Source organism: Rhinolophus ferrumequinum, chromosome 12 (genome assembly GCF_004115265.2).
Source record: "Rhinolophus ferrumequinum isolate MPI-CBG mRhiFer1 chromosome 12, mRhiFer1_v1.p, whole genome shotgun sequence".
Lineage (NCBI taxonomy): Eukaryota > Metazoa > Chordata > Mammalia > Chiroptera > Rhinolophidae > Rhinolophus > Rhinolophus ferrumequinum.
This window is the reverse complement of record NC_046295.1, coordinates 53,855,550-53,879,663: the sequence shown is the minus strand read 5'-3', so window position 1 is coordinate 53,879,663 and position 24,114 is coordinate 53,855,550. Positions and strand designations below refer to the sequence as shown.

General features: G+C 49.7%; 2 protein-coding genes across 4 annotated transcripts in view; one reads left to right on the top strand and one right to left on the bottom strand.

Annotated features, from left to right (window-relative positions):
• The window catches only part of LOC117032342 (stimulated by retinoic acid gene 6 protein-like), a 46,996-nt gene extending 40,537 nt beyond the window's left edge, over nt 1–6,459 (bottom strand). Inside the window, exon 1 of the mRNA XM_033123774.1 lies at nt 6,333–6,459. The gene's annotated coding sequence lies outside the window, so the exon portion shown is untranslated. The remainder of the gene's footprint in view (nt 1–6,332) is intronic.
• IGFBPL1 (insulin like growth factor binding protein like 1) lies at nt 6,320–21,889 on the top strand. Of its 3 annotated transcripts, XR_004424717.1 has the most exons (6): nt 6,320–6,767; nt 15,238–15,347; nt 16,023–16,139; nt 17,475–17,628; nt 19,797–20,320; nt 20,929–21,889. XR_004424717.1 is itself a non-coding variant. In XM_033123778.1 (5 exons), exons 1-4 carry the CDS (start codon nt 6,320–6,322, stop codon nt 17,622–17,624), a joined length of 825 nt encoding a protein of 274 aa, XP_032979669.1. In that variant the 3' UTR covers nt 17,625–17,628; nt 20,929–21,889. The 3 variants fall into 3 exon arrangements, 2 of the variants coding, with proteins under 2 accessions (XP_032979669.1, XP_032979668.1); XM_033123778.1 differs by lacking the exon at nt 19,797–20,320; XM_033123777.1 differs by having other exon boundaries at nt 19,797–21,889.
• Nucleotides 21,890–24,114: the final 2,225 nt, after the last annotated feature.

Genomic DNA, 24,114 nt, shown 5'->3' with positions numbered 1-24,114 from the left:
TCAAGGAGCCAGGAGGTTTGGCTTCCTCTGAGGCGCCTCTCCTTGGCTTGCAGAGCACTGCCTGCTCTGTGTCCTCACACGGCCTTCCTCGCTGTCTTCCTCTATCGTATTTTCCTCTTCTTATACGGCCACCCCTCAGAATGCATTAGGGCCCATCCGAAGGGCCCTATTTTAACGTAATTACCCTTTTTAAGGCCCTATCTCCAAATACAGTCACATGCCAAGATACTGGGATTAGGGCTTCAATATATGAATTTGTGGGGATACCATTCAGTCCATAACAGCTCTGGTCTAATCAGCTCTGGTGGAGCAGGAGAGAGTCATGGAGGCAGTAAGCAAGAACCATAACTGACAGATTCAGGCCACTCAACCCTTTCGTCCTACCTCAAGCACGTTCCCCCACTTCCGCTCACCATCATTTAAGTTCATGAAGTCCCACCTCCAGTGTACTATCTGGCATGATGTGTCTCCTGATCACCCTAGAGGAATCCTATTTCTCTTGGCTTGCCATCTCTTTATGGCACATATTTAGGCCTTCTTTCTTCGTTCGTATTTATGGAGAAGCAGTCTGGTGCAGTGGTTCAGAGTGGGGACCTTTGGGGCCACCTCCACAATTTACTAGCTGTGTGACTTTGGGCAAGTTACACTGTCAACCTCTCTGATCCCCTGTTTTGTCTGAGGTAAGTGTATATATACAAGTGGACCTAGAGTGGAAATAACCTAATACACGTAAAACACTTAGGGGGTGCCTGACAAAGGAAGCACTCAATGAACATTAGCCATTATTGGGCGCCTGTTCTCTGCCGGGTACGGAATGGCTGCGAGTACACAGTCACATTCGTTAGTTGTGCCCAAGTCTCAACTCCCCTGCTAGGTCAGAGTGGCTTAGAAGCCAGGATAGACCTGATTCAGCACAACGTCTAGCATGCAGGGGGAGGCCCCATAAATGCTTGTTCTCAAAATTGAAAAAAATGAACGAAAAATGAAAACTCAGGTACAACATCACTCTTTTATTGGATGCCTAGAAACAAAGAAACACTGTAAACGTGTTTTCTTTAGAACCAGGTCTTCTCCTTCCCTGGAAAAAGCAGTTCTTGGTGCATCTATGCCACACCGTTCAGGGAAAAGACTTGCAAAGCTCTTTTCTTTCCAGGCACGTGGAGATGCTATCTCTTCTTTGAGTGCCCATCTGCCTGGTGCTTACTGGCTCCATTTGCCCAGGCTTCAAAAGGATATTTTAAATCCTTGGATTATCATAGTGGTTTTCCTCTCAATTCCACAATTTCTCTCTTCACTCTCAATTCCACGATTTCTCTCTTCACACTAAGGAAGGGTCATTTTGAATGGCCAATGACTGCCCCAGGGCAGCCACCTTAAAGCGGGAGAAAATGCTGAAGTCCAGCAAAACTTCATCTACCGGAATAAGGACCCATTTCAAGGAACTACCATGCTCCAGACACAACCCCCTTGAACCTGGAGTCAACCCTGTGCGGTAGATTTCATTTTCCCTCTCACACCTTCTCATTTGAGTGCTGAATCCAAACATAAAACTTAACATGTATCTGGAGACTATTTCAACACTTGATTTCTCTCTACCATTCTAACCTATGCAAGCAATTTTGAACGTTGCCTCTCCTATTCAACGTACATTCATTGGAGCTTTGGGGCATTTGAATACTTTCGCTGAATTCATCCACCTGATAAAACACCGAATAGAGCAGAGCCTTATAGCACCCCACTACAGACCTCTTTCCAGGAGCCATGGGCTGGTGCTGCAGTCAGCTGGCAGAGTGAGGAAAGAGATGACCGAGTATTACACCAGAACCCAGGTTAGGAAGGGTTACTGTGCTTGAGCCCTGTACTCAGCAGGGTCCAGAGTTCCGGGGACATGACAGAAGGAAATTCAGCAGTTCATTGGGAGCTTATCACGGGATAGCCTCTATTTATTCTGTAGACATAGGGCTTAATTATTAAACTGAGAAACAAAAGAATCCAGCTATCTGGAAGACCTAGTGCAATTTCTCCATTAAGTAATATCAAAGACTTTCTGGGCGGGTATGACCCTTGAGTAAGAACATTTTTCCTCTCTTTGAAGAATGAAACTAACCTATATTCAGGTCCTGTCCTGTCACAAACAGGGCTGACACCCCCTGCTGGCAGAATAAAGACAAACTCCTTAGCTGGGCATTCAGTGACTTGTGACCTGGTCCCATTTTATCTTCCCAGACCAGACTCAACTCTGGATAGGTTCACAGGAGACCTCTCAGGCGCCACCTACCTCCCCTGCCCTCACTCATTCATGCATGTCACAAATATTTACGAAGTACCTGTGTGCCAAGTATGCTAGTCCCCGAGGATAGACACTTGAGGGGCACACCCTGCACCCTCTTCCCAGGTTGGCCAAGATCCTGACTTAAGCACAATGTCCCCCCTGGGGAGGGTTTTGGTACTTTTCAATTGATCACAGATGAAACACGGAGAATGAAGGAAAAGACTACTGCACCAGAAGGCAGGCTAGGCAAATTGCTGGGATGGGGCTGCACGGGGACAGGCAGGACCCTGCAAAGGCCATTTCTACAGCATCAGGAGGGGACTCATTTAAACCGAAGGAAACTAAACTGAAATGTAGGCCACCCCTGGGCTGGAACACCCAGGAACCCACCCCAGCTCTTCCCTGAAGAGCTTCGTGACTTTGAGCAAGTCCCTTCCTATGCTGTGCTGCAGTAAGCCCCTCTGTAAGGTGAGACTGTCAGAGGTGGTCTCTAATGACCCCTTCTCCCTACCTGACCCAGCTCCACCGTCCCCTCTGTGAAGCCCTCCCTGACTTTGCTCACCCGCCCCATTGCTTCAGGCTGACTCACACCTCTGAGCATTCAGTGATCATCTGTACGCATTTCTCTTCTTTCCTCCTGACTGAGAGTGCCTTATCCCACCCAGCACTTTGGCTCATTTGAGTTCTTAGAAAATATTTATTGAACTAATGAATGAGGAACTATGTCCTTTCTAGACCTGTAATCCCTGAATTGTCCACAAGGTGGAGATTTGCTCTGGTTTGGACACCACACAAACCTGCATTTTGTTGGGTGAGGTGGGGAGATGCCGAAAGGAAGAACGGAGAACCAGGAAGCACTTTCTGCAGACTATCCTCTGGCTCCCCAGTGGGTATACACTGTCCCCTTCCGCTCCACATTTAAAGTGTCTGCCTGTGAGACAGCAGCACAGGCCTGAGCTCCCAGCGCCAAGCCTGGATTCCACCATTTCCGTGGGCCAGGCAAGGCCGGTGAGCTGGCCCTCCCCACCCTCTCCATGCTCACCTCCTGAGCCTCCACTCCCCACACAGCACTGCAGCTGGGCTGAGCTTCCTCCTGGCTCCTGACAGTTCCTGCCTCAGGCACACTGTTTCCTGTCTCCACCTCCTTCCAGACAACACCTACTGTCTCCTCAAGACTCAGTTTAGGAAGCACCTTTTCCAGAAAGCCTGGACACTTGCCAGACAATAGACGGGCCTGAACTTCCTTCCCCACTGAGATCATTCATCCCCACTTTTTCCCATAATCCTATGGGCCCACAGGTGCTGTCCGGCTCTCTGGGAACCAGAGCTCACTGGGCTAGGGGCTTTCGGGCAGTTTTAAAAAGCAAATGGATGCCAATCCCCTTCAAAGCTTTGAAATGTTTTCTCTGCCCACATACCACAGGCTCAGGGTTGGAAAATGAGTCTTCTGCTTTAATTCTCAAAGAGTTATGCTTACACAATGCTCTCCCTATGACTTCACAGGCATGTAGATCATGTGTAAATGTGCCGCCACGATGGTGTATCCCAACCTGCCATCAGCACACAATAATTTCCTGATAATGACACTGTTCAGTTACTACTCCCTCAATGTATGCATCAAAAGCCGGCAAATCATTGCTGTATCCATTTGTTTTCTCACCAGAGCCATATTTTGTCCAGCCCGGGTCTCAGGGTCAGGCTCTGGACCGTGGGAATGGTGGCTCCGTTTGAAAGACTGAAAGATCCTTTCACCCAATCCCTAATGCTTTGATTCCCAGCCCAACCCTGCTCCTTACAAAGACTCACCCTTGAACTCCCTCACTGACAGGGAGCTTACTATCTCTGGAGCAGTCCATTCCCTCTTTGAACAGCCATGGCCATTTGAAAGTTTGCACTTACTAGGAAGGATGTCCCTGACATGGAGTTTATCTCTTTTGTTTTCAAGTCTTGCTTTGTTACAATCTTGAATTTCTTCATATATGTACAACCACATATTTACAAATATGCCATCACACAAGACATGCAACTTATAATTGCTATGTCACTAAACAATATATTAGAAACATCTTTTCATTTCAGTTAACCTACATCTCCTTCCTCAGTTTCAATGCCCACATAATCCTGTATTGTTGGATGTACCATCACTTGTATCATCATTGCCTATCAGTAGGCATTTAGACTGTTTCCAATTTTTTCTGTAGTGACCAACTCCAGAATGAAATCTTCACACACAGTGATATTTCTTTAGGAGTCATAGAAGGGCGGAGAAAGTCAAAGGGTGTGAGCACTTTAAAAAGCCATTCCGGGTAAAGACAGCAGCCTCCTGGTTGAAATCAATCGTTAATAAGGAGAAAAGTCAGCCCAGCTGCAGAGCGATGTTGAGTGCTATATTGATTATTATTACATATTTAGTCCTCATCACAACCCTCTTGCACATCACGAAGTTTGACTATACACATCCTATGGTTCTGCTTATAAGAAAAGAGCTGGAGCAGGCCAAACAGCCAGCCCCACACTGACCACCACGTAAACTGGCAACTGCTGCGGCTCATTTTGATAAGGACATCCCCTGAAAGATTGCAAACTTGGAAGGACCTGGGCTTGAAAAGCAAAATGGCACCCAAGAATGCTGTAACGAGTCTTCCCAGACTCCAAAAGGCTTTCTTCTTCATCTCTAGGAGTTCAGAGGAAGGAAGGAAGGGAGGAAGGGAGGGAGGGAGGGAGGGAGGGAGGGAGGGAGGAAGGAAGGAAAAGGAAGGAAGGAAGGAAGGAAGGAAGGAAGGAAGGAAGGAAGGAAGGAAGGAAGGAAAAAAGCAGGGACAAATGAGGGCTGGGGGTGAAGGCAGGAAAAGCCACCCATAAAGCCTAGCCAGGAAGTCCCTCCCTCTATCCATTGTCTTCACTTGGCCACAAATCAAACTCCAGCAATCAGGGCTCCCTTGGGTTTTTTGTCTGTGTCCCCTGCCAGGACTGGGCCGACAGAGCCTGGCTCTGGGCAGGCATGGGGACCACACAAATACATGACTGCAAGAGCCTGTTCCACTGTGTCTTTCCAACACGCACTCCCCACTAAGTCACAGATATGCTGACACTGGTGCACCACGACATCTAACAGAGCGTTATTTATAGTAACAAAAAGACCAAAAACTAGTTAAAACACTGCAATTTTGTGCAATTAAACACTGTGGAAAGTTTAAAAGTCTGAGGCCAATCTAAAATACATTACTATAATTCATTACAACCCCAAGTCCTGACCATGAGATGCACCCCGACTTTATGTAGCATTAAGTGGGGGGGGAGCCAATTATTATAAATAATGCTCCCTTGATTGTACAAGCAACCCAATTTCAGACATAAGAAGTGAGGGAACTATGGGAAATGTAATGTACAATAAATGCATGCTACTGTGTGTGTGTGTGTGTGTGTGTGTGTGAGTGTGCGCGCGCGCGCGCTTCTCAAGAGAGGAGCTACAGAATCACACATGCTTTATAGACAGACACACAGAATTCCTGGATATACCAAGAACTTGATAACGAGTGCCCTCTTGAGGCTGGGTTGGGGTATTGGGACACAAGGTGGAAGGGAAACCCTCTTTTCATCGTTATATCCATTTGTAATCTCTGAAAATTAAATTATATACTCCTTTTTAAAAATAAAACTTTGAAAACTACTAAATGCAAAATAATATGGCGCATCCTTCTCAGAGGATTAAGGGGCATAATATTTGGAGCCAGTCTTGGATCTGGAGACCGTACATACAATACTAGCTCTACAATAGCGACCTTGGGCAAGTTCCCGCCCCGACTGCTTCTCAGTTTCCCCAGGAGTCCCTGGGTGTTGGAAAGCAGGTCTTGGGACATCGCTCCAGCTGGGCCGGGGCGGCCGGGAGACCAGCCAGCCGCGCTCCTCCCCGGCTCGGCTGCCGTCTGCGGGCGCCCCGCGGTGCAAGCCCGGCCAATCAGCGGCCGCGGGGCGGGCGGGGTGGTGGCGCCGCGCGCTCTAAGCGGAACGCGAAGCAGAGGCGCCACCGCCGTCCCGAAGCAGACCATGCCACGCTTACCCGTGCTCATCCCGCTACTGCTTCTGTTGCTGCCGCCGCTAGCCCCGGGCCTCCGGCTCCTGGGCGCGGGAGGCCGGCGCCCCGAGTGCGGTCCGTGCCGGCCAGAGCGCTGTCCAGCGCCCGTGCGCTGCCCCGAGCCGGGAATTCCAGCACGCGACGAGTGCGGCTGCTGCGTGCGCTGCTTGGGCGCGGAGGGCGCGAGTTGCGGGGGGCAGGCTGGCGCGCGCTGTGGCCCCGGGCTGGTGTGCGCGAGCCGCTCCGCAGGGGCGGCGCCCGAGGGCACCGGGCTATGCGTGTGCGCGCAGCGCGGCGCCGTCTGCGGCTCCGACGGCCGCTCCTACCCCAGCGTCTGCGCGCTGCGCCTGCGCGCCCGGCACGCGCCCCGCGCGCACCCCGGCCACCTGCGCAAGGCGCGCGACGGCCCCTGCGAATTTGGTGAGTTTGGCTTCCGACGCACAGTGGAGACGGTTGGGCGGGTGGAAAAAGAGGGACCCCGACTTTCTGGGGTGTGGGGCGAAGTATCTCCCTGCACCGCAATGGACAGCGCTGACTGGGCCTCAGTTTTCCCTTTGGGTGCAGTTTTTCTTACCTGGTAAGGTGCTCAAGGAGACTGCGTGGGGCAGAAACCCACCTCCTGCATCATCCCTTACCAAGCTCATAGAGACACCAGCCACGGAGCTGGTCGGAATTTGGTGAGCCTCCTGTCCCTTTTGGTACTTAAGTGTTTGCTGATGCAGTTATTGCAGGCCTGACATGTTTGCCTCCACGAAACTGGGAGTTTAGGGGAGGGGTCCCACTGGGTTCAAGTCTCCGGGGGTCCAGTACCGGACCTGGCTGGGGGATGGGTTGTTTGAATGGAGAGGGATGGAAGGTGGAGATGCTGGCGGCGGAGGAGGAGCTCCACGTGGCAGGACCCATTAGTCACTTGGCGAGCACCAGGGCTGGGGCCCTGCAAGGAGGTCCTGAGGGAGCTCCTACTTACCTCCTACTAAGGTAAGACCCTTGGAGACCTAGGCTCTAAAAAGATTATGTTGCCATCGGGGCAGACCAGGTTTTGTGGGGCTAAGGCTTATACAGTTTGGAGGGTCCCACTTTAAAGGAATGGAAAATTAATCATTGCTGGGGACCTAGAAACTTACATTTCATGAACGTCGCAGTAAAGTCCTCTATGGGTGTCATTGCTGCCCACCCTCTACATGTAATTTTTAAAAATTAAACAAAAATAAACCAAAACATTAGTATGGCGATGCCTACTGGCCCTTCAGGTGTTGGAGAACTGCCCCTGTCTATGCTGCCTAGAGCGGCAGTAGAGAGTCTAGGTTGAGTGAGCTGGCGGTTGGGGAGTCCCACGGCACCCCTCTTGGGGTTCTGGCCCACGCCTGGAGACCAAGCCTAGACCTAAATGCCTAAGTCAGTTTGTAGTGGCTTCAGCTCCAACAAGGAAACCTTGCAGGTGGGGATAGACCTTAACAGGTATTGGAAAGTTTCTAGTGTTATTTCCCCACAAGTATTCCAGGTAGATGCAAGTCCAGGAGACCCAATGGGCTGTTGGAGCTGGGGCAGGAAGCCTCCCGTCCTGGAAACATGAAAACCACGTGTGGCCTGCTGAGGGGGCTGAGGCAGCTGGGAGCACAGGAAAGTCACCCTTGGCTCTTCCTGATTGGGACTCACATGGAGGCTGGTGCTTCGGGTGCTGCTCTTTCCCTGAGCAAACTGGGGCTTATGCCTTCCCCTCTCTGAGCCGTGTCGGCCCATGTGGTGCCACTGTTGAGGTCCCTTCCACTTTGAACCTTTGTTTCTGCCCTGTCACATTTCAACAGTTCTGTCTCCTTCCTTCTTCTAGTTCCTGTCACTAGTTTTTTACAATCTGCTTTCCTCAGCACTTAATTCACCGGCAGTTCTCTTTGTCTCCAGACAGGTAACACTTTCACTCCACGTGCAGGAGACATATGCTGACCAGGTCCCCAGACTCTAACCAGTGTGGATGATCTCAGATGATTTCTCCCTGGAGTGGCGTTCTGTTCCTAAGAGGGAGATGCCGTGAAGATATTTAGACCAAATCCGTTATTATGGGGAGGAGACTGAGGCTGAGAGGAAGGAGGTGGGCAGGGGACTCAGCCAGGGTGACCAGTAAAGCCGAACCTGCTCCCAGGTCCCTGACACCCTATTCCATGCTCTTTCAGGACAGGATAGGATAGTGTTAAGTCTGGCAGGTGGTGGTTGCCATGGTTACCAGAGTGAGGCCAGATGGCAGATGGAAACCCCATACCCCTAATTCATTGAAAATTACCAAATGACAAGTAAATGTGACAGCCCCTCCACTCTGATCTATGGGATCTGAGACCCCCCTCAGGCGCAGGCCCCGGGCGTAAAGATGTTCACGGGACCAAATGGAGGCAATTCAGAAGCTCCTTTTAATGATCTCATTAGTGACAGGCCTCAAGCCTCTCCAGAATGTACCTCTTCTTCCCCACCGGAGATTGTGTCATCTGTCACAGACCTGGCACTATTTGCCCATCACTTTTTGACCTGAAATGTTTGTGTGGCCCCTGCCTTGTCCTGGTGAAGCCTGAAGGTGTGGAGGCGGGGAGCGGGGGAAGGGATCTTTTGTAGCTAGTGAAGGCAAAGATGGGACTTCGCTCTGTGCTGCCCTCAAGCCATCCCCTATTCAGAGGACACAGCAGGAGCACTTTTTAACAATGCCCCTGGGGATCCTGGTTGACGGGAAGCAGACTGTGTCAGCGCAGCAGCTGTTCTGCTTCAATACAGTAATAAACCCACCCATCTCCACTCCTCACCAACGCCTTCAATACTCGAGCTCCTGACTTTGAACAGAATGAGGCTTCTGTAAATACATATTAGGTTCTGCACAGTGTGGGAGGTGTTCTTACACATGCCTCTGCGGGGCATTTGGAAACAGTTTTCAGGCTTAAATGCTTACCTTCCCCATATGCTCTGAAATGCCCCAAAATGCCTAATAATGAGAGTAATCCTCTGATCAACACACACTTATTGAAGACCCACTGTGTTCCCATATAGGAAATTCTTTTCTGTTGGAAATCGCATTCGCATTCTATCTTCTTATTCGATTCTTACAACTACCCTGGCCAAGTCTCACTCCCATGTAATAGAAGGGAAAACTGAGGCAGCAGAAAGGAATTCCCTGGAGCCAGAGGGCTGGTTCCTGGCTGAAGTGGGGCTCCAGCCTGGGTTTTCCTTGTTCTTTTCAGATGGGGCCCTCGGGCAACTGATTAGGAAGGTGCTGCAAATTGACTGCTCTTAAGGGTTTCTCTGTCTGGATCCATGCTGTTTTCCCCCCAAGGCTTGTTGCTGGTTCCTCTGTTTAGCACTGGGTGATGGCTCCTGAGAGGAACAGAGGTAGCTCACTGAAGGGGAAGCATGTGAGAGGAGCCTAGAAGGATGGGTATAAAATTCCTGCACTGAGAAGGGGGGAAGGGGGGGGCACAGCATGAACCAAAGCATGGAGGCAGAAGGTCCTGTGTCTCCTGTGAAGAGTGTGCTGGGCTGCTACCCAGTGGATGGTTGGGGAGGAGGTGAGGCCCTAGTAGTTGATGGCAGGATCGTTGCAAGCCTCGAGTGCCAGGCTGAGGGCGGACACTTCATTCAGTACTAAGTTATCGGTTGCGTTTCTCAACTGGAAGGTGGCATGGCGTCGTGCTCGTTCCTGCTTTGCTCTCATTATTTTAAGAGCCTGTTGTACATGTGCACCCTGACCACTTGCTAACATTGTGAGGGGGTGGGATCCTGCAGACAGCAGGTGGATGTCATGTTTTGAATCAGAGAGGAACAGGGTCCCTTGCCAGTGCCCACCAGGACACTGAGCCCCTGAAGCTTCAGTGCGCTCTTGAGATCCTGAATCTTAGAAAATTCACCTCAGTTGACATTCCAGCTCCACTTGGAAATCTGTCTTTGCAAGGCGTGTGTAACCAGGAGAGGCAGCACATGCCACTTTGTGAGAGGGACAAAGAAGGGGGGGCCTTGTGCTCAAAAGCCTTTCACGCCGAGGGAGGGGTTTGAGGTGCAGGCTGCGGGGAGCAGGATTAAGCTGTTTCTCATCCCACATTGTAACCTGACTATCAGCATAAATTATCGGGGCTGTTAGTGCGGTGATCATGAAACTCTTTGGTGGTGCGCTTTGTCCTACAGGCAGGTGGGGTCCTGGGGGATGACTTTTGATAATGCTTTCTTTCCCTGGCTCCATTGGCTTTAAAGAAATCTCAGTGGCATTTGGGGAGATCATTCATTCCAGCCGTCAAGGACATGCTTAGCTTACGGGGCAGGGGGACAGACCAGCACACGCTATAATACTACTATCGATCCCTTTCATTGGTACAGACCCCCACGGTTAATAACACAGTCACATCCGTTCTCTCCCTTCACCCTGGAGGCTGTGGGCCAAACTCATCATCTTCATTTGCAGATAAGGAGGAAACAGCAACTTGTCCACGCCCCTGTGGTTGGTGACCGACCCCCGGACATTGGGGTTTCCCTTGGGACCATTTTGCCCACCCACAGTGCTGCCTTTGTTGGGGCACACCTGGGTGACTATTATCTGTGGCCTGAGGGGTGGGTATGTGCTGTCCCAGCATTTCCAGGGCTACTGCTGGCACGAGTAGAAGGAAAGAAGTAAGGAGCAAGGAAGGGCGAGCGAGACAAAGCTGGCACATTCACAGCTTGGGCTGACCAGGCACCATCCTCCCTCCTGAAAGCCACGTGACTCTTGTTAAAGGCAGATAGAAAGGAAAGCCCTAGCTCTCCAGGGGTGTGGCAGCTCTGGCAAACGTCAGGTGAGAGGCCCCAGGCTCGCCCGAGGAAGGGCTGTGAGCCATGGCCTCTGGAGCCTCCGAGTCGGGCCCCTGGTAGGCTCGCTCACCAGAGGCCAATAGAGGGTCTCAAGCAGGCAAGGCATCTTCGAGGAGACTATCCTTGGGTAGCACAGCCTGCCATGTCCTCAGCTCCCTGCATGGAAGCCTTTTTAATTTACAAGAGGTCTTGTAACTGTTCCTCACAATAGCCAGTTGGAGGGAAGGGGAGGGAGAATGGACTCCCATGCCCATTTTAAAGAAGAAGAAACTGAGGCCAAGTCACAGCACTGGGATGTGGCAGAGACAGGATTTGAAGCCGGGTTCCTCCTGCCTGTGGTAGTCACGACGTTGAGTACCCCGGGGCCACGCTTGCATGAGCCCTTGGGGACAGTAGGACTGGGAATGCCCTGCTAGTGGTAAGGACTCATCCCCCATCTAATGGTTTCTTCACAAGAGCTGTTCCCTCGCAGTGATGGCTGGACAGAAAAGAGTTGATGTAGTAGTGTATCCTTAGGCCTGCTAGCAAGGTTAGCCCTTGGCTAGTGTCTGGAAACTTGGATTTCGGGAGGGTTCCCATGCCCAGAACTAATAACAGTGGCTCAGTGTACCTAAACTGTACAAAGGGTGCTGCACACCTTTCCCTCTGGGAGTCTGGAATATTGGTATACAGTAGGCAGGGGACGCCTAGGTGACCGGCCCCCAATAAAAACTATCAGGCACTGAGCCTCTAGTGAGTTTCCCTGGCCAATGGCATTTTGCACATGTTGTCACAATTTGTTGCTGGGGAATTAAGCGAGTCCTGTGTGACTCCGCTCTTGGAATCATCCACCTGGTTTCTGCAGTCTGTGCCCCCTGAGCCTGTTCCCTTTGCTCATGTGCTTTGTTTCCTTTTGCTGTAATGAATCTTAGCTGTGAGTAAAACTCTGATGAGGCCTGTGGTCCTTCTAGCAAATCATTGAACATAAGGGTTGTCTAGGGGACCCCCCAACACAATCCCTAAAGAATTCTCTCTATTCCTGGAATGGAGTCCATACAGAATAACAAACGTTTCATTTTAAAAATCAGTGTGAAGTTAAGGGACTTGGGGTGCCTGGGTTTGAGCCCCTGCTCCTCCAGGCACCTCACCTTTCTGAGCCTTGGTTTTCTCATTTGTAAAATGGAGATAAATGTGAGGATGAAAGAGCCGTGCTATACGTGGGATGTCGCATAAGGAGAGGGTAAAACGGGGGACAGAGTTCGGAGCCAGACTCCTGGGCTCACAGCCCACCGTTTAAGGCTGGCTGACCCTGGCTAGCTTCCCCGGCTGGCAGCTGGTGAGATTGCTGCAAGAGCCAATGGCTTAGTTAATAAAAGTGCCCAGCACACCGCGAACTCAGTGTTAGCCGCGGGATTATGAGCATTATTACTATTCCGATGAGGAGGACTAATTGTAAAGAGCTATTATGGATAAAAATGTTTTCAATTTAAAATCGGACATGTTAAAATTAAAAACAGATTACTAGGACAAAGAGACACATGAGGAAAATCTTCAAGATAACGGAATTGTTCTATATCTTGGTTATAGCACTGGTTATAGGACTGGATGCATTTGTAAAAACTTAGAACCGTACACCAGAAAGTGACGTACTGTATGTAAATTTAAAAATTTGAATGTCACTTTGTCATCGAAAGCCGGGGGCTCTTTTGTAAAAGAAATGATATTTTTCTGCCATGAAATCAGTGGCAAAGACAGTATTTTCCAAGCCAGTCTCCCTTAATTGTGGTTATTGAAAGAGAGGGAGAGGGAAATGCAAAGAAAGAGAAAGATGAAATGTGATTTACTGGCTTATTCATTTAGGCCTGAAAGGGATTGATGAAATCTCATTTAAAATTTATGACTTTACATGAGTAAAAGTAAAACACGTTGATTGAGTGTCCCTTTGGAATCCGTTGAGGGCTTTGGAATAAGACGCGGTTCTGATTGTTCCCACGGTGAGCTGAGCCATTGGAGGACTGGTTTGGACTCCAGGGGAGACAGCACTGGCAGGAGGGTGTGAATAAATCACACTCTCTTTGTCCTCGGTCGCAGATGGGTCTCCTGCCGAGAGCAGGGGTGTTGTGGTTCTTTGTGACAGCCAGGCAGGGGGCTGGGGACCACAGGCAGGCAGTATTAGAAGCCTAGGACCTTGGATCATCGGAGGGACTTTCGTTATCTTCAGGGATGTGGGTAGGGCGTCAGATAGGCACAAGTGAAGTAGCAGGCTGACCAGGCTGAGGGGGAAGAAAGCAGCTTGGGAGGAAGGAGGACAGTGTCTGTATTCAACTCACTGGAGGCCTTTGGGCACACGGGGCTGTAGGTCTCCAGAGGGCAATCCTGGGATAAACAGGAAGGAGTTACTGGGAGGTAGGTTTTAGCTCCAGGTGAGGACATGCTTTCTTACCCGTACAGCCCTCCAAAGGATGAAAGGGCCTGGGTCCATAGGTAGTGAGCTCTCTGTCATTGGAGGCATGCAAGTGGGGGGGGGCTAGATGAGCACATTACAGATGCTTAGGCACAGGCTCGTGGGGAGTTGGGCCCTTCCAGAGTCTCTGTGGCTCTAAAACAATTTCCCAGAGATATTTTTTGGGACCAGCTTGACAGGGTCTGCTTCCCAGTCTGTCTGAAGGGGCCAGAGCAGTTTCATTTCTGTGCCCTTTCACTTCTATTCCTCTCCCCTTTTCCTCCAGCCTCTGTCTCCCTCTCTTCTCCTTTTCCCCTCCAACGCTGGCCTGCAGGGCTGTCCTTGAGTCACCAGGCGAAGCCCCAGGAGTCCAGAGACCCTGCAGTTGGATGGCCCGGAGAATGAATGTGTCTGCTCTTTTGTCACGTGTTTCTTCATCCAGTCATCTGTTTAGCAGACCTGCTCCTGACCCCACTTGCATGTAGTGTTAACTTAAACCATCGCTTTCACACTCATCACATGGTACCATCAGCTCAACGGCCCTGTAAAGCACAGGGTATTCTCTGCAATTTACAGACAAGCCAAACCAAGCAGAGAGCATTTTCCTCACCAGGCTTCCACATTTCACCTTGCTCAAGACACCATGGGAACAGATGCACGGGTGGACCAAGCTTGCCCACTTGTGCAGGTGAGACCAGATGGAAGCACCTGGACTGCAAGGCAGGCTGTGATTCAGCAGGTCAAAGAGGTGCAGACCGCTTGGTCCTGGACTAGGACACATCGCTCTAACCGGGGGGTGCTTCCATGTGGAGGCACGTACCCTGAGGGTCAGATGGAGGGCTAAAGGCCAAGACCAATGGACTCGATTGAGCAGAGCAGATGCCAGGCAGGGAGGAGGGCAGAGTGTGGAGTATCAGTTAAGAATTTCTAACTCAGATGCCTGTATGCTCTCTCGTCCCATCCAGAGAGCCCACACCGGCCCTCTCCTTTCTGTAATGTTCTGGCAGCCTAGATCCACAATGCCTGATTCCAGTCTCCATATGGCTTCCAGGTCCGCAGCTTTGCCCTGGGGATGGGGGTGGGGGCGGGTGCAAATGTAGAGTCTGTGAGTCTGTGATATGCAAATGGCAGCCTTGAATGGACCGAATGGGGTCTCAGCTCCAGGGTGGCTGCAGCTGTCCTACACGGCATTATTCTCTGAAACGCCCTTCACCCTTCCAGTGGAAGGAGAAAAGCCCATCTGTTTGAGGACTCAGCCGTTGGTGAAGTGACACCAGCCCCTCCCGACGCCCTGTCGTGTAGTTGAGCTGAAAGCAGATGGCAGCTGGGACCCTGAGAGAAAGTGTGACGAGACAGGAGCTCTGCTGCTGACATTCTGGGTAACTTTGGGAAGTCGCCTTTCCTTTCTGCATCCCTGTTGTCCTGTTGGGAGAACAAAGGCAGCAGAGGAAACATGTAGGCATCCTTCCAGGTCTAAGGCCAGCTCTCATCCAGGATTCCTTGCCTGAGGGTTTGTTTTCTCGGTGTGGAGAGCTTTCGTCTGCCATGGCACCCCTCACTTTAGACTGTCCCACCAGGCAGTCTGCAAGCAGGGGATTCGAGAAGTGGGGTGCTTGGGACCTGGCAGGGTAAAGGTTGTGTTCCCTCATCATCTTCCAGCTCCTGTGGTCGTCATCCCACCCCGGAGTGTTCACAACGTCACTGGGGCCCAGGTGTACCTGTCCTGTGAAGTGAGGGCTCTGCCTCCCCCGGCCATCACATGGAGGAAGGTATTTATATCCAGGAACTCGCGTGTGCTTGTGTGTGTGCGTGTGCGTGTGTGTGTGTGTGTGTGTGTGAGAGAGAGAGAGAGAGAGAGAGAGAGAGAGTTTTTTTCTTTTAAGCATGTTCGTGTGTTTGTCTTTATATGTGGACTCGGGATTTTAAAAGGATATCTTATATACCACATCTGTTTGCCTTCTTGCTGTGCCATTTGCTCCCTTGGCCACTTGGCTTTCCAAGAAGTTCTGCTGTTTATCTAGCCTCGATCAGCGGGAGTGAAGTTAGAGCCTACTTCCCTGGATCTAGGTTTTAGAAAGACTTGGCTGGTGGCAGGTGACCCAATCTGATTCCAAAGCTACGTCTTCCTCCAGATGAGTTTTTGAGAGACTAGCAGGGATCACGGCACATGCTGCCTCTTTGTCTCCACACCCTGAGAAGGGCCATGCGATTCTGAACTGCTTGTGCGAGACAGCGGTGGTGTCCACCCCTTTGCTGCCCATCGGGGTATGCTGTCTGTACACACGTTTGGGTTTTAAAAGTGACTGACATTTGAGTAGGAATAAGAGGTACTGGGGTTTCAGCCTTCGAGTCAGTGGGAAGATGAAGACAGCAAGGAAGTCTGGGGGGCGGTCTGCATCCAGAAACACTGGCTAGACCACTCCTGGCTTTCCTGTTCTCTGAAGGTCACACAGTCTCCTGAGGGCACCCAGGTGCTAGAGGACCTGCCTGGGGACCACGTCAACATAGCTGTGCAGGTGCGAGGGGGCCCTTCCGACCACGAGGCCACAGCCTGGGTTTTGGTGAGTAGCTCATCTGTTTGGGATTACAGGCTATTACTGACTGCCCCTTATAGAGCACCCTTTATATTTCTATGACAGGTTACATGTTTCAAGCTGTTCTTAACCATTTCTCACTGGACCTTACAAGAACTGTGAGGAAAGCAGGGCAGGTAGTGTAATTCCAGTGAGCGTAAGTGATCTTCAGTGACAGACAGAACTGTGGCCCTGCAAAGCCATCCGTGTCCTAATCCCTGTAACCTGTGAATATGCTAACATTACATGGCAAGACGGGACTCAGGTTTCAGATGGAATTAGGGTTGCTAATTAGCCGACTTGAATAAGGAAGTGAACCTGGATTATCTGGGTGGGCCCAGTGTTATGAGTCCTTTAAATGTGGAAGAGGGAGGCAGGAGAGAACAAGCCAAAGAGAGGTAGTGTGAGAAACACATGACCCGCCCTTGCTGGCTTTGAAGAAGGAGGAAGGGGGCCACGAGCCAGGGAACACAGGCAGCCGATGGACGGGAAAAGGCAAGGAATGGGCTTTCCCCTCGGGCCACTAGAAAGAAGGCAGCCCTGCCGACACCCTGGTTCTAGCCCCCTGAGACCCATTTGGACTTCCGACCTCGGGAACTGGAGATAATCAATTTGTAGTGTTTACAGCCATTCAGTATGTGATAATTTGTTACAGTAGCCATAGGAAACTAATATGCTTGCCCACGACCACGTGGCTGATGAGGGCAGATGGCACATTCGTGTCCTCTCATGGCTCTTCTGTGCCACGTCAGCAGTTTCGCTAAGATGAGGGAATGCCGTGTATATGGAGGAGCAAAGGGGTGATGAGGCAGTGTTGAACGAGTCAGTCTACCTCTCAATCGCAGTGTCCACGATTGGAAAAAGAGGGCTTTGGACTGGACAGCGGCCACGGGCGCCGTGACCCTCACGTCTCCCCACTTTATCACAAGAACATGTGGAGGAAAAGGTTCTCTCTGGTATTAATTTGTGAAGGCTGCCTCCACCCGCAGCACTTGAGACCCATTCCTTGGGCACTAGCTTTTTGTTCTTTCAACTTGTAGTATTTTCCTTCTAATTTATACCTATCATGTTCAGTAAGTGGACCAGGTAGTTCACAGGCAAAGGCAGGAATGCAGAGGAAACATTAAAATGAGAGCCACGATAGAGAGGCTCCTGAGAAGGAAATTTCATTTTTTCCTTGGCAGCCAAGGCAAGAAGAGAAATAAAGTGAGCTCTAGGGTATTTTGAAAAGGAAGAAGTGTTCAGACGTATCATTAAGATGAATAAGGAAGTGGTTTTGCTGTGCCACATAGAATTGTATAAACTTGCCTGTTTTATTTCTAGATCAATCCTCTGAAAAAGGAAGATGAGGGAGTGTACCAGTGCCATTCAACCAACACGGCTGGGGAGGCCCAGTCGCACGGCACGGTGACAGTTAGCGATCTGAATGCGTACAAAGCCCCCTACTTCCCAGCTCCAGATGACCGCATGTGATGGAGTAAGTGCACTTTCTAATTCATTTTCAGAATTTAGATACCGGTGTCATAAGAAACGGAGATGGCTTATAGGATGTGTAATAAAAAAGAAGAAAAATACATAAATTGAGGAAACCAAAGGAATGCGAGACAAGAGTAGGAACATATTACCATTAGCAGATAGATTCTCTGGTATGTTCTATACACATGTCCCTCTGGGCTTCCCACCTCGCATGTGACGGGAGCTGTGAACATTCTGCGTGTCCATAAGGTGAAAAGCACCAGTTGTTTCCTTCTGTGTCTGAGGCTGAACAGATTATTTCCTCTGGGTCCCCCTAGAGAGGGCACCGAGAGAGCAGACATTGTCATTGTCACAGAACCCCTGTGAAAACGTGCCCACAGAGCAGATAACGTGAGCGTCATTTGTCTGTGTCCGGGTTCTTCCTTGTTGGCAGCTCTGCCACGTCCAGGTCACGCCTGCCTGTCCTCAACACTGTGGCCGCTTGCTTAGCAGCACATCTGCAGAGCATCTGCGTCTCCCTGGGCCAGGTGTCCCTCTCAACCCCAGGTGAGAGCTGGCATTGCAGCTGTCCCCCACCAACAGGTGGGCTGTGAACTTCAGAAATGAATCCCTTCATTCGCCATCTTTTGCTGCTTGAACAATCTCCAAACCTCGCTGGTTCACGGCTACCAACATTTATCTCTTGCTCATATTCTATGTCATGGCTGCAGGTTGGCTGCGATTCCGCTCCATGTGTCTTCTCATATGGAGGGCCAGCTGGAGGAGCAGCCCCAGTGTGGAATATGTCTACTCTTAGGGCAAAGGGACCAGCAAGAGGCCAAGCCAAGCACACAATCTCATTTAAAGTTTCTGCTCAGATGCGCTGTACGTCCATTAGCCAAAGCAAGTCCCACCTGGCATTAGTGGGGTGGGCAAAAGTCTGCTCTTCTCACAAGAAGCCAAGGGCAGGAGGGTATGACCCACTTACAGGATCAGAGGCAGGAACAGTCGCAAACAGACGCCAAAACGAAGCCCTACTGACAGGTTTTTGATAGAGCAGGAAAAATTAGAAACAAGTTGGATAGTTTATGAAAAGCAGAAAGATTTTGCTGTGGTATTGTAATCCATATTATTCCATATTTAGCCACCACTGTGTACAAGGCCTTACATCAGGTCTGTAGGAGATGCACAGAAAACCAAAAAGTGAACATCATTAAACTACAAAGAAGGCAGTATTAAGGAAATATAGAGTGTGTGTGAGTTTGAGGCAAGAGAAGCTGCTTAGAATTGGGGAAATAAAGGAAGACTTCATGGAGGTTTCCTATAGTGTTGAAGGATGGGTGGATGCAAGTAGTTAGAGTTCCTAGAAACGGGGAAAAATATAAGGTATAAAACCGTCAAATAGATTTATAGATGATGTAATACAGAACTGTACACCTGCAATCTATGTGATTTTACTAACAACTGTCACCCCAATAAACTTAATAAAACCCAAAAAAACGTCAAATAGAAATTCAGTTAGGGGATGACTCTTAAAGTTGCCTCCTGATACTTTTTGTTTTTTATGTATATATGTATTGTTATAAATATATAATAAAAGTCAAATATTAGGACTTTTATATATATATATGTATGTAGACTTGTACACTTGTACGTATCTATGCATGTACATATATATGTACGTGTGTATGTTTCATGTTTTAAATATATACACAATTTTTAAATATAAATATATATACATTTTTTAAAAACAGAAATGACACCAGTCTATGAATACAGTCTATTATAGATGAGTTTTCAAAAGGGAGCCACAGAGAACCATAGAATTAAGACCATCACCATGGCCCCGTTCTTGAGTTCCCTCTACAGCATGCACTATTGGCTAGCTCTTGCTTGCATACCTCCAGAGATACAGAGCTCACTACCACAAGACAACCATCTTTGGATTTTCTAGCAGTTGGAGGTTCTTCCTCAAATTAAGCTGGAATCTGCCTCCCTGAAATGTCCACCTGTTGGTCACGCATGTACTGCTTGGGCCCCAACAGGGCCCCTCTACTCCACCCCCCGCACTACTCCTTGCTAGGAGAGATTCAAAGTTAAGGACCATTTCCCCCTCTCTCCATTTAACACACAGTTGACTATGACAGAGCAGGCTTATCTTAGCTAATTCTTTTCCCTCTTTTTTCCTAGGGTCTTAGAAACATTGATCACAGGATGATGGAAAGTTAAGTCACGGATTGTTTTGCTTTGTGAAGAGCTGGGAAAGCTGTATGTAGATGACCCCTTTTGTATGTTCTTAAAAATTAGACACAAACTAGCTTCATATGCAGATGTAGTTTTTAGCAGGGAAAACACTGGGGAAACAGGCTGCATGTAGCTTTTTTATACCTTTGAAATGAATTGCTCTGTGAGGATTTTTTTTGAACTACTCCCTCCCTGGGAAGATCACTTCGTGGTATGTTTGTACTTCTAAAGGGCTGAATGAGGCATGTGTCAGCTGTGACTCTACCTCATTTTTGTGTGGCTGATTAGTGGATCTTTGTGACTTTGTGTTGTAGGAGGAAGGAGGGTGTTTCCTCTGTCCTCTGCCTGACCTGTAACTTGCTGTGTGACCTGGACAGGTTGCTTTCCTCTCTGGGCCTTGGTCTCTTCACCTGTGACTGTGGCATTTGGACCAGATGTTATCCAGTCCCTTCGAGCCCTGCCATCCTAGAGTAAGATGGCCCTATTGAAAAACTATGGGAAGTGTGGTCTTAACGTTCTTTTTAAAATGGTATTCCCTCAAAAATAAATGCCATCGCTTCATTAGAGGGTATGGACAACTGGCTATATATTCCTTCTGTTTTCCCATTTTAAAGAGATCTAGTCCCAGATGGGACACTTCACCAGACTCGCGCCCCTTGGCTGGGCATTTGGGAACCAAGATATCCACTTGTTAACAAGCCCAGCATTCTCTAACTGGATGGGCAGTGGAGACCTGACTTCTGGACATCAAATTGTCAAAATGGGGTCAGATGTGCTCTCTAGGCTATGGAATGAGAGTGCAGTAGAATATGTTTTACTTAGAGATGTTTTGACCTTACCCAGGAATAAGGCTCTCTTTCTTTTTTCTTTTCTTAATGAAGAAAGGAGGAGAATATTTAATATCTGGGCTAAAAAAAAAAAAAAATCCCCTAGATGATTAACATTTTTTTTTAAGTCAGAATTGGGATCTCACGTGTCGCTAGCCCTTAAAGTTCATGAAGTACTTTTCCCCCTGTGGTCACTTCCCAACTCCAGGACAGCAGGCAGGGTGAGGATTAACGTCCCTCCCCCTTTACAGGTGAAGAAACCAGGCTCCGAAAGCACAGCACTTGCCCAGGGTGTGAAGGCCTCTGGGAAGGACCAGAACTCAGGGCGCCTGGCCTTCCTTGGCTCCTTTTCCACAGCGTGTGCCACTTCTCAGGATCATCTCATAACTGTGTAAGGAGCACGCTGCCAATCCACAGGTTCCGGGATTCCTATCCAGGCCCATCACGACTTTTAAAGCTCATCCTCGTGCTGCCCACGGTGGGCATGACATTTTGGGGTGCTTTTTGGAATTGCATTTTCTGTCTTTAAGGCTGGCTGGCTCAGCTCTTAAGTACTGGGTTGGCATCACCCTGACATACTACACCGCAGGAGGCTGGCCTGGGAATCCAGAAACATGAGGTCCATAGGACCTGCCCACATCCTTTCTGGATTCAGCACTCCTACCCCTCTCCCAGCTACCCCACGATGGTTTCTTTATCCAAGGTCTGCAGTTAATTCCTCCGTGATTTGATGGTTGATAAGACACTTGGTGAAACTGTGTCAGGAGGAATAGGGATGCTCACGCCTCGGAGAAGGCTCACACATCTGCTAATAAGCACATCTAGCAAAATCAGTTGAATCCGCTCAAATTTGCCCGATCAAAATTGGACAGCTGGATCTGTAGACCCAGAGAGCAGGGTAGACGGAGACCTGTGGTGACAGAGCTGAGCATCAAGACTGCATGAGGCTGGGGAAGCATCATAACTGTGTGAAAAAGTACTAATAATAAATGTTACACTGTCTGAAATTTTCACCAAAACCAAAAACATGATTGTTCCAACCTAATGACTTTTCAGTGGTGAGAGCCCCAAGATTGCTGCAGAGGCTTAGAGGGCGTGTGCTGTGGCCGTTACCATTTGGAAACAGGGTCCCCAAAGCCTGTGTTTCCTACCCTGTTTTCAGAGATGTGATGATGTCACCTGACCCCTGCACCCTGAAAATAAATGTTTTGTAAGGACAGTCTTTGTGGTCTCTTTGTCCTTGGAGTGCTGCTGAAGGCGGTCCAGGTCCCATTGATACTTCTCTACCATCCCTTATGCATCTTGCCTTTTTGTTTCTTTTACTTGTTCATATCAGCTCCTTCAATCCGAATCCTCCTTACCTCTCACACCTGGGCTGTGGTCACAGCCCCACCTGGTCACCTTGTTTGCAATTTTTCACTAGCCCTAATTGTCTACTCCTGGCCTGATCCTTCTAGCTCTCCCTGAACTCGGGTCTCCCACTGTATAAGCATTCTAGTATTTAATTCACTCAGACATGCCCTCTGTCATCTCCCACATGCACATGGAGTAGCATTCTCCAGAGGCCAGAAGGGGACAGACGCCAGCAGTAAGAAGGTGGGTAGGACTTGGACTCGTACTTACCTAAGAGTCAGTAGGGAGAAGTGGGACGAGACTGTAGTCCTGTGTCGTGCAGGGTGTCATGCGGGGTCTCAGCTCCCACTCCCCACACAAGAACGCAGGACATGGTGAGGACAAAAAGGAACACCCACGGAGCCATAGACAGGGGAGTCATACCACTATAGTCTCGCTGGCAGCTGTGTTGGAGACACAGGAAGCAGGATCCACATGATCCGCAACCTGCCGTCCGCTTCTCTGCCAACCAACCAACCCCACTTGCTAACTGCAATCCGCGCTTGCTAGCTCAGCCTCCATCTTCTTGCTAGCCCCCATTTGCTGCTAGTGTAGCCACAGCAGTTATATTAGTGGCCAATGGCTCACTGGTTACAGCTGACGGCCAACTAGCCACAGCTGATGGCCATCCAATCACAGTTGATGGCCATTTACTACCTGAGTGAACACCTTTCCACGTGAGGGCGAGAGCCTGGAAACTGCGCTCCTGGCTCTGTCCCCATAGCTGCCAGGCAGCACCAGGTGTCTGCTTTGTGATTGGAGCTGGGGGAAGATTGGGGAAGATCATGGAAGACTTCCTGGAAGAGGAGAAGAGGAGGCATATGAGCTGGGGATTGGAGTGGGAATGGGGGATTCCTGACTAGGGAAATAGCATGTGAAAGGAGCCGGGGTGGAAAAGTGCAGTGTAGTTTATGAGGGGTGACCAGTGGTGGCTGCTGGGAGCTGTAGTGGCAAGTGGGGTGGGGGCTTAGGCCGTACCCCTAAATGCCACCAGAGAAGGTTGGACTTGCTGCTGTAAGCAGTTGGCAGCCTGAATCTCGGTCTTCTGTTGTCAACTGAGTTACAACTAACTGGGCTCAAGGAAGAGAATTCAAAAGCCAGTTCAATCCCAAATGTACCCACTTCCCACCTTAAATAAAAAAAGCCTGAGTTTTAGTCAAAATGGATTTTTTTCTCCTTCAGGTTTTATGGTACTTTAATCCTATGTCTTTAAAAAGACATTGCCCTCCCCTCATCTCCCCCAGGGATGTGTGATGTAGGAAAAATTAATAAGAATGAGGAAATCAATCGACAGTGAACAGTCCCTCTAATGAATTTCCTCACTCCCAGCCTTCACCGGGGCCTCTTGAACATTAAATCAGAGAATGGTTAGTATGTGGTACTTTCGTTAATTAAGGGAAACTGAAGTGCCCTGGTGTCTGCAGCTGAGTAGTGAACTCAGCACGGAAGCCATATCCCAGGGCAGGGCTGGATCCGGGTACTTGCGCTCACTAGGCTCAGTGGGGCTGACTTCTTCTTCCTGGAGTGTGAAGTCCACTCGGTCAGCTCTGCCTCTGAGTTCAGCTTTGACTGCATCCAGGGACTGAGAAGTGTGTGGTACCAGCAGGCAGAGTTACCTGTGTCTCCTCTCGCTATGGCTGTCTCTCCCTCATGCCTAAATCTCCCCTGTGGTATTAGGGTGTGTGTGGCTGGCTGTCGAGGGAAGAGTACAAATTGTTATTACTAGGAAGCAGGGCTGGGGGTGGTGGGGACAGAAGCCTCTCATCTCCATTCATAAATTCACCCACCACATACATCTGCAGAGCACCTACTGTGTGCCAGGCTTCTCTCAGTCTGCACTCGATTACAACCTATTGAATACATGAATAAACTCACCACCTTGCCTGCAAACCTGCTCCTCCAGCTCGGTTCCCTTTCGCAGTGCCGGCACCACCACCCGCTTGGTTACCCTAGCCAGGAACATGGCGTCACCTCCCGGCTCCCACTATCTTCCACCCGTCCTCACAGCTGGTCAGGTCAGCATCCCTGGCCTGGGCAGCAGTGTC

Coding starts and splice junctions, on each gene's coding strand:
- IGFBPL1 (XM_033123778.1), top strand. CDS start 6,320: ATGCCACGCTTACCCGTGCTCATCCCGCTACTGCTTCTGTTGCTGCCG. Junction 6,768..15,237: donor CGACGGCCCCTGCGAATTTG/GTGAGTTTGGCT, acceptor ATCATCTTCCAG/CTCCTGTGGTCGTCATCCCA. Junction 15,348..16,022: donor CGGCCATCACATGGAGGAAG/GTATTTATATCC, acceptor TGTTCTCTGAAG/GTCACACAGTCTCCTGAGGG.